General features: G+C 50.6%; 1 protein-coding gene across 1 annotated transcript in view; it reads right to left on the bottom strand.

Moving 5' to 3' along the window:
* The window catches only part of LOC102260224 (solute carrier family 22 member 3), a 66,104-nt gene that overhangs the window by 38,121 nt on the left and 19,259 nt on the right, over positions 1 to 8,724 (bottom strand). Inside the window, exons 2-3 of the mRNA XM_014546942.1 lie at positions 3,658 to 3,761; positions 1,593 to 1,747 (exon numbers count right to left, since the gene is read on the bottom strand). Of these exons, the coding sequence (XP_014402428.1) occupies positions 1,593 to 1,747; positions 3,658 to 3,734 (232 nt within the window). The 5' untranslated portion in view covers positions 3,735 to 3,761. The remainder of the gene's footprint in view (positions 1 to 1,592; positions 1,748 to 3,657; positions 3,762 to 8,724) is intronic.

Raw genomic sequence — 8,724 nt, 5'->3', positions numbered from 1 at the left:
ACCCACAGCATCCCCGCCCCTCTCGCACCCGGCCTGCACTCTTCTGGGAACACAAGGAATGCAAGTGTTGGTTTCAGGGAAGCTTCCATGATGACTATTTTGGAAAGTCATTGCAATTAGGAAAACATAAACATAATAAACCGGTCAGATTTCATCACTGCTCTCTAAAAATATGCATATCATAGTCTCTTTAGGAGACTCGTTAGGAATATTAGACTCTACACATTTGTTCACTATCACAAGGTAGTTTCTCTCAAATGATAATTCTCTCCACCGTGCTGGACATTTCACGTGGTGATATTTCTTTAAAAAATCACTGGGGATGGGGAGTGGTGGGTCCTGGCCAGTTTGCTCAATGGTGAGAGTGTCGGCCCGCAGACTGAAGGGTTGCAGTTCAATTTGGGTCAAGGGCACATGTACCTCGGTTGCAGGTTTTATCCCCAGCCCCAGTCGGGGCACATGAGGGACGCAACCAATCGGTATGTCTCTCTCACATCGATGTTTCTCTCTGTGTCTCTCTCCTTCCTTTCCACTCTCTCTAAAAATCAATAGAAAACATCCTTGGGTGAAGATTGACACACACACAAAAATCACTGGGGATCTTTGTAGCTGGCATCCTTTCCCCCACCCCCCACTCCCTCCCCAATCGATCTCTACCTGTGGCCAAGTCTATTCTGATCATCCCAGGCTACACCACCTCCTTCTTGCCCTAACACCGCAACTTTTAACATTCACTAGACTTGGGTTTCCTTAAAAACGCTTCATATTTCAGTTATCCCTTCCGCCCCAGCCAGCGAGTCAACCCTCCGAACACTCTCTCCTTTCTCGCCCATCGAAAGACCTTCCCAGGGTCTCCAAAGGGGCGCTGCTTGGGGAGGAACTGCCTAGCATAACAGGAGGGAGTGGGAGCCCAGTGATCGGAGTGATCATCAGATCTCCCTGGTCACACATCCACCGTGACCCGCAGAGAAGGGCACCCGTCCAGACACCACCGGAAACAGCCAAAGGCAGCGGCCAGGACTTTCCCAGTAACATGAGCGAAGAGCGAGGGAAGGCGTCCTCTCTCTCATTCCCAGAAGGTCACACTCTCTAGTTCGGGAAGATAGCAAAGGTCCCCTAACTAGAAGGCTCCTTGCGTTCAGGCCACACTCCGGCGTGCCGCCACGCTCCCCACTTACGCGGAAGGAACAGAACACGGGAGTGTCATCTCGAACTCTACCACAGAAACACACAGAGCATTCTTCAAAAATGTTTCAAGGAATGACTGCAATTTTAATAAAAATTAATCTCTAATAAAGCAAAGCAAAAAAAATCCTGTGATAACAGTATGGGGATGAAGTAGGCGATTCCCGGGAGGATTATGATTCAGAAAGTGGTCACCCCAGTATTGCGTGACATTCCATATTTGGTCCCCAGAGAAAGGTGGCATCGCAGTTCCTAGAGAGGCAGCGTCTCGCCCTGCACCCTGCTGTTTGCAGGAACAATGACGTGCAGCACGGGGCCACCCTCCGTGCACAGGAAGGCCGACTAGCCCCGCAGGGCTCCCCACCCAGCCCTGCTCCCCAGGCAGGCAGGGGCGCGGCATGACTTACCGATCACATAGCAGGTCATCCATGTCCCCTTTGCAAACACGCCTTGTAGGAAGCGGAAGACCACAAACACAGGGAAGTTTGGTGCGAATGCCACCACCACGCCGGCGACGCCAACACCGAAACAGGATATCAGGTAAACGACGATTCGGCCATACCTGTTGGCGGAGAGAGGACGGGATCACCTTAGACATCTGCTCCGCGATGGAGGATGGCCAGGGTGCGTGCCGCTGAAAGAGGCGGGGACAGGGTCTGGGGTACGTTTCCTCAGAACGCCAGGACTCGGTTTGCTGGCTTCTGCTTTTTGTTAGTTTGTTTTACTTTTCTACAGTGAAAGTTCTTTATAAAGTTCAAACCAATGTGAGTTGACTTCCGTATTTTATTTTCACCATTTACACAATATGATTATGTCGTTTAGGAAAAGGGAACGGGGTATCGTGTACCCAAAAACCTGCCAGTCTGAGGCTGAATGGTTCCGTGGAGTTGTGCTGAATTATCGGCTGTGAAAATTTGTCACCAGTGACCTTTAAGAGATTTGACCTGATAACATTTTCCCTGGCACTTCCCACCAAGTTCACAGGTAGGGCATCTTGCTTCAGGCCGCGGAGCAGAGACAGAAGTAGCCTCGTTTTTAAATTCACTCTCCGCCCCTCCTGCAGTGGTGTGGCCTATTGTTTCGTATCCTTTCCTTCAAGGCTACAAAGAGGAGGGGGAGCTGAAAGATGGTTGGCCGTGTGGTGAGGCAGAAGTATTCATGGGCCTGTCGTCTCCCCAGGACCAACACGCATGTCTCCTCCTAACACCGCGGGGCCCACTATAACACCAACATCACCAGTCCCTTCAGTGTGAAGACATGTTTATGGGTGGTGCCAGAAAAACACGCAGAAGAAGCAAAAGCCAATGTTTAGCTTCAGAAGAGCAGCAACACAATTAATGCATACGAAAAAGATGTCACTCAATCCCAAATCGCAGGCAGCCAGGAGAGAAAGCGCTACCTGGGGAGATTGAAAAGGGAAAGATGGATTGAAAGGGCTAGAAGTAGAAACAGTAGAAAAAGACACGTAAAACCCGGGAAAGAGCCCCAGACACAGAGGACCAAGGAGAGAGTCGCGGGCAGAAGCGGGTCGTGGGGGACAGCAACAGGAGCCTCAGAGTGGACGAAGGGCAAGGACAAGACCAAAGCGCTACCGTTCTGCAGTCCTGGGCTGGTCACACTCAGGTCGACACTGGCGACAGGCTGTGGGGTGCTTTGTTGTCTTGAGTTAGCGCATTCGTTGCTGTGGACAGGTCTCTGGGGGTACCCTTAGCACCGCCCACTGCGAACATGGTCACAAGGTCCCACCCAGGCCAGGCTGGAGTGCCCGGAGCAATGGAAAGCCATATAAGTCAAGGGCCAAAGCTCCCTATCCCTGTGCTGACGGGTCTAGAGAGTGAGATTAAATTGCTACAAGCATTTCCGTAGTCAGAACTGGAATAAAGGAATAGCCAGACATGAACACAACAGCCAACACCCATAGTGTGGGACACGGAAGTATCTGAAGGGAAAGCGTGACCATCTTAGACACGTGCACGCACTGCGCCTGCCACCACCTGGGCCACTCTCGAATGCTTAACAGCAGATACAACTTCCTGAGGAGTTTTGAGAAACCTTCTCTCTGCAGAGCGTTGAATCTGTAGACTAAAATGCAGGTCTTCTTTTTAATTAAATGAAACAAATCTGGAGGGGCTGACCTACGACTAAATGAATCCAACGTCAGGGAGCTGAGGAAGCCAGAGACTCGGCTCCGCGGCGGCGGCAGCCCCCGCCAGCCCGCGTGCAGCCGCTGCCTCGCTGGGCCGGGTCCTCCGGACGCTCCCCGCCCACGGAGCAGCCCCACCACCGTGCAGCTCGAGGAGAAAGGACATGCGGCTTAAGATGAAAAGACTGCCGTGAGGAGAGGAATGACCATGGCCTTCTGCACTTAGTAAGAATGCTTTTCTAACAGTTGACATTCATCCCCACAACCCCACCCCCACCCCTCCCCGCTGGGACACAGGGATGTGAAGTGGCTGTCGCCCTGCGGCCTACCTGTCTGCTGCGTAGCCCAAGGTGAAGGCTCCGGCCAGGAAGCCCAGGTTCAGGATGGCTTGTGTGAGGTCCAGCATCCAAGCATTGACACACACCAGGTCAAACTGGAGAACAAGGAAACACACAGAAGACGGTGGCTACGCTTAGCCTCAAAACCCAACCTCATCTTGCCATAGGCCCGTGATCTTCAAATACGTGTGCTCATATGCCCCTTAAATAAAATTTAAACATTGATCACATGCAACTTTTACATTGATTTACAAATATGTTCTGTCAGTCGCAATAACTGCCAAGGGTGTAATTTCTTTTTAAATATATATTTTTTGTTGATAGTATTACAGATATCTCCCATCCTGCCCCTTTACCCCCTCCTCCCAGTTCCTACTCCCCCTGTTGATAGTATTACAGATATCTCCCATCCCCCCCTTTACCCCCTCCTCCCAGTTCCTACTCCCCACTCCCCAGGTCAGGGATGAGGGGCCACAGGCTCTGGAACGCTGTGGCCGGTGGAGCCACTGTGAGAGCTGCCCTTCCTGTCCTCCCCTCCTTGCTCTCTAGCCCTTCCAAAACGCTGCAGCGCAAACCCTTCTATTAAATCCCCTCCTGCTCAAACACCCAGCCTGGCTTCTGGGTTCATGGCTGGGAGCCAGCCATCTCTTCAGAGTACGACACTAACTTACGTACCGGTAAGGAAAAGCACACACGTGCGTGCACACACACTCACACACGTGTCCGGAGGGAGCGAGCACTGCAGCCACAGGACTCAGAGGCGTGTGTGTGACTCTCGCTGGGCCGGTGCCTCCTGTCTACTCTGGGCTCACTGCCTGCTGTTGCCTCAGCTCCGGGTCGGCAGCGTCTTTCCTGCTCAAGGAGGGGCCAGCAGACCCCGAAGCCAACGAGCACCCTCGGCTAAGGCCCTTTTCCTGAAACGAAGCGCTAGGAACTTGTAGTTCCCAGGGAGACCGAGAACACCTCTTGTCAAATGTACCCACGTCTGAGTCAAAGCCACAAGTGCTGTGTGTTTTTCCAGAGGCAATCTCTCTAGAACAAGGGAGGCATCTTTTTCCCAGGGTACACAGGCCAGGATTTCAAAAGTTATTTTTAACTGCTCATAAACCCACGCGCACCCATGCTGGTCTTCATTACCCCCCAGTCATCTGTACACACAGACAACCACCCCCCGTGGCATGAGCAGAAAGCCAATCCGATCAAACCCTCCGACGACGGTGTCTGTCACGCTGGAGGGATTACATGGCTTCGTTGTGCAGAAAGCACAGCTCTAGCCCAATCAGATACTTCAGAGGGGTTTGCAACCAAGGGCTTTTCTTAGCGCTTCCTGGTTGTTAGAATCCAAACAGGCGGAACGTGAATTTGAGTCGTAATGATAAATGCCAGGGCCACGTCCTATTACACATGCCTTAAAGTTTTGGTTCTACATGATCCTGTACACCGGGCCAGCAGAATGTCTTCCCTATACACAGATCAAGGGAATCAGTAAGGTGGGGAAGTGCAGGTATTCGAAAGACTTGGACACTCAGGAGGGGACTTGTCTGCTCCTGAAACCCCGGGGAAAGGGCCCTGCGGCCTGGCAGCTGCCTTTGCACCGTCCTCTGGTTTCGCCTTTTGAATGAATGCACGTAAGAGCTTCTGAGCTTAGAACATCACCGTGTTGCTCCGCCGCGGCCAGGAGAAGTCCCGCTCAGCGCCATTTGTACTGTTGAGGGAGAAGGGAAGACTCCGACACGATCTATGTGCCTGAGTTGTGATTTTCTAAGAATGAGTTGTTAACGCAACCATTTCTAATCAGCTCTTAGGTCAAAATCAGTAGCCATTACACTCCCCATCAGTGTTAACAGCATCCCTTACGCCTTCAGCTTGACCCTGGGGTGCGGGGTGCCCCGGCTACATTGATCACCGGCCAAAACAATGTCCTGTTGGCCTCCCCGGGCAGGTTCAAATCGACAAGAAGACACCATAACGGAGCCTAATAACAGTTAAAAATGATTATAACCCTAGAGAAAATGATCTGGGCTGGGTCTCCATGAGAGGAAAGGGTGTCATTACGGGTTCCAGGCATAATAAAAGCATCTTTACCGTGATCTGAGGGCATTATTTGGGCGACTTAATACCAACGATGAGCTGCAGGCATAGAAGCCCATCTTCAGGTATTTCCAGGGGCTCCCACTGGCGTGGTTGGCATGGCGATGCAGACAAGGCTGGGAATGCCAGTGAGTGCGTGCCTGGTTTCCACCTCCCTGAGGTGCTGATCCTTGGTCAAGTAAGTCGAAGTCAACTGATATGAAGCGAGGGAAGAGCCATCGAGATCTAAAGTGAATGGGATTGACTGCAAATACAAGAGGACTTCAGAGGAAGAAATGGCCTGGGTGCCTAGTCAGTCAGATGCACGAGGAAGGTGGGGCATAAACAGACCCTTCCACAATGAGCTGGATTTAGAGGGGAAATTAAAGGGAAAAGAAGGGTACTTGAGGGGGTGACGGCAGCCCAGACACACGGACAGGAGCATGAATGCCACCGAGGTGCAGATCTGCCTGCAACGCGTGGGGTGCCCAGCTCAGAGTTTAAGCTGAGGAACCACCTGTCTCCCCACCACCCAATGGGGAAGGGAGTGAGGTCCAGGGGGTGGGACAGGAAGTTTCTTACTCAGGAAACCAGAGGCATCATAAAAGCTCGGGCTAGAGGGAGGAGGAGCTTCTAAAGAAGAGAGGAAAAATCTGGAAGGTTTAGCGTGGAAAGGCCCAGAGCAGATGGCCTGGCTCCAGGACAGAACAAGATTCCAGGGAGATGAGAGAGACAGAGAGGAAGCCTGAGTCTGCAGATCGCCTAGAACAGGGTGACCTCACCGGCATAAAGAGGCCCCTGTGTGATGAAGGGCTCACAGAGCCCCCCGTCCTCCAGCTGCCCTCCCGGATCGATAACAGCTGAGCTTTAACGTACGGTCAAGCAAGTAAACTTCAAAGGTGATGGAGAGACGTCCTCTAACTAGATGCCTTTTGGTCTGAGCTTGTGAAGTTGGGAGGAATGGAAAAACTAAGTCAACTTTAGTAATAACTCCTTGTCGTTTACTAACTTAGGGTCTTCACGACATTCAGGCCACTTTGCTTCTTTGTAGTGAAGACGTGCAGTTACTCTTCTTAAAATGTTTACGCTTTCTCTCACTAACAGAGGGTGTCTAAAGATGAGGGGCCACTGGGAGTGGAGAAAGACGCGGCTGGAGTGGCAGGTGGCAGGTGGCAGAGGAGAGCCGAGGTCCCTCCTGTTGCAAGCACCCGCACGTCCACCCGCACCTCTAAGGTGAGAGCCTGTTTCTTTTTGTTGCCCCTCCCCAAATACACCATTCTCCCAGGCGCCTGCCCTCCCCACCCCCCTGCTGCCCTGGCTTGGGATTCAGCTTTCTCTGCTGAGTAACTGAAAGTCAGCTCTTGGTCTATATTCATTGATGTGGAAAGAAACCACATTTTGGTTGATTTAAAAATCAGGTTATAAAATGAGGCAGATGATTCCATAGATGCAAACAAAACTGCATTCCAGCACATGCGTGTGAGTATCAGGGAACAGGGCTCCTGGCAAGGCAACTGAAAAGCTGGGAGTGGCTGGATGGCAGGTGATTTTGTTTTCATCCCTTTTTTGTGTCTTCTTTGCATGGAGTGTGTATTATTTTTATGTATCTTAGAACAATGTACAACTACACCCACTTTGGAAAAACAAAGAAATTCTATACTGAATATTAGAAAAGTGGGGAAGAGTTCCATGGAGGGAATTAAGGTGAGGAAAAGGCAGGAAGGGGTCTCCAGGGTTCCATACACTATCCATCAAAAGGTGGAATGGGGTGGATGGAGTGGGTGCTCTTGCTGACAATTATGTTGGAAACTAGAGGTCCGGTGCACAAATTCATGCACAGGTGGGGTCACTCAACCTGGCTGGCGATCGGGGCCAATGTGGGCCAACCGATGGGGGCCGAGGGAGGTTGGCTGGCCCCGGGAGGTTGGCTGTGGGAGCGCACTGACCACCAGGGGGCAGCTCCTGCATAGAGTGTCTGCCCCCTGGTGGTCAGTGCGGCATCATAGCGCCTGGTTGACCAGTTGTTTGGTTGTTCAGTTGCTTAAGCTTTTATATACATAGGTAATTGTTAGTGGGGAATCAGAGATGAGTGAGGGTGGGGGTGGAGTTTATCTTTGTAGAAGTCTTTCAATGATATTTAGTAGCACATGAACTTCAGGAAGTAAAAATGTAAAAAACACACAAAAAAATGTGAAATCTAATGAACAAAATTAACTGAAGAACAAAATAGATCCAGAGACATAGAAGCATGGAACAGTCTGTCCAGCCTCAGAGGGATGGCAGGGAAGGGTGGGCAGACGGGAACAGATCAACCACAGAACTTGTGTGCATATATGCATAACCCATGGACACAGACAACAGGGTGGATAGGCCTGGGGCAAGGGGCAGGGGCGGGCTAGAGGAGGTCAATGGGGGAAAAGAGGGACATATGTAATATTTTCAACAATAAAGATTTAAAAAATAAAAACCCAAATCAAGAACTGTGCTCTAGATAGAGTTAAACCCTTCACACTCATTCCTGACAGATTGCAGCTCTGACATGTTGCCATCCCTCCCTGACCACAAGCAGCTACACAGGCAGAACTGGGGTTCTGCATGCTGGCCCCCTAAGGTGGTCCTTCAGGTGTCCTGGGGCACTGTTTGTCTACACCTTTTTTTTTTCTCAGGACTGGGTCATTTCTATGGATCTACCTTCAAGTTCACTTACTCTTCCTCCTGCCATTTCCAATCTGCTATTGAGCCCATTTAGTAAATTTGTCATCTCAGTTTATTATAGTTTTCAGTTCTAGAATTTCCATTTTTAAGTTTCTATTTCTCCGTTGAGATTCTCTATTATTCATTAAGACCATTTTTTCCTTTAATTCTTTGAACATAGTTTAATTGGTTGAATGCATTTATAGCTGTTTTAAAGTCATTGGCTACTAAATCCAACACCTAAGACCACTAGAGTCAGTCCCTTTTGGCCACTTTTGCCACGCTGCTCCCCCC

This window comes from Myotis brandtii, unplaced genomic scaffold (genome assembly GCF_000412655.1).
Source record: "Myotis brandtii unplaced genomic scaffold, ASM41265v1 scaffold458, whole genome shotgun sequence".
Taxonomy (NCBI): Eukaryota; Metazoa; Chordata; class Mammalia; order Chiroptera; family Vespertilionidae; genus Myotis; species Myotis brandtii.
Note: the sequence above shows the minus strand (reverse complement) of the source record. Positions and strands in the feature narration are given on the sequence as shown.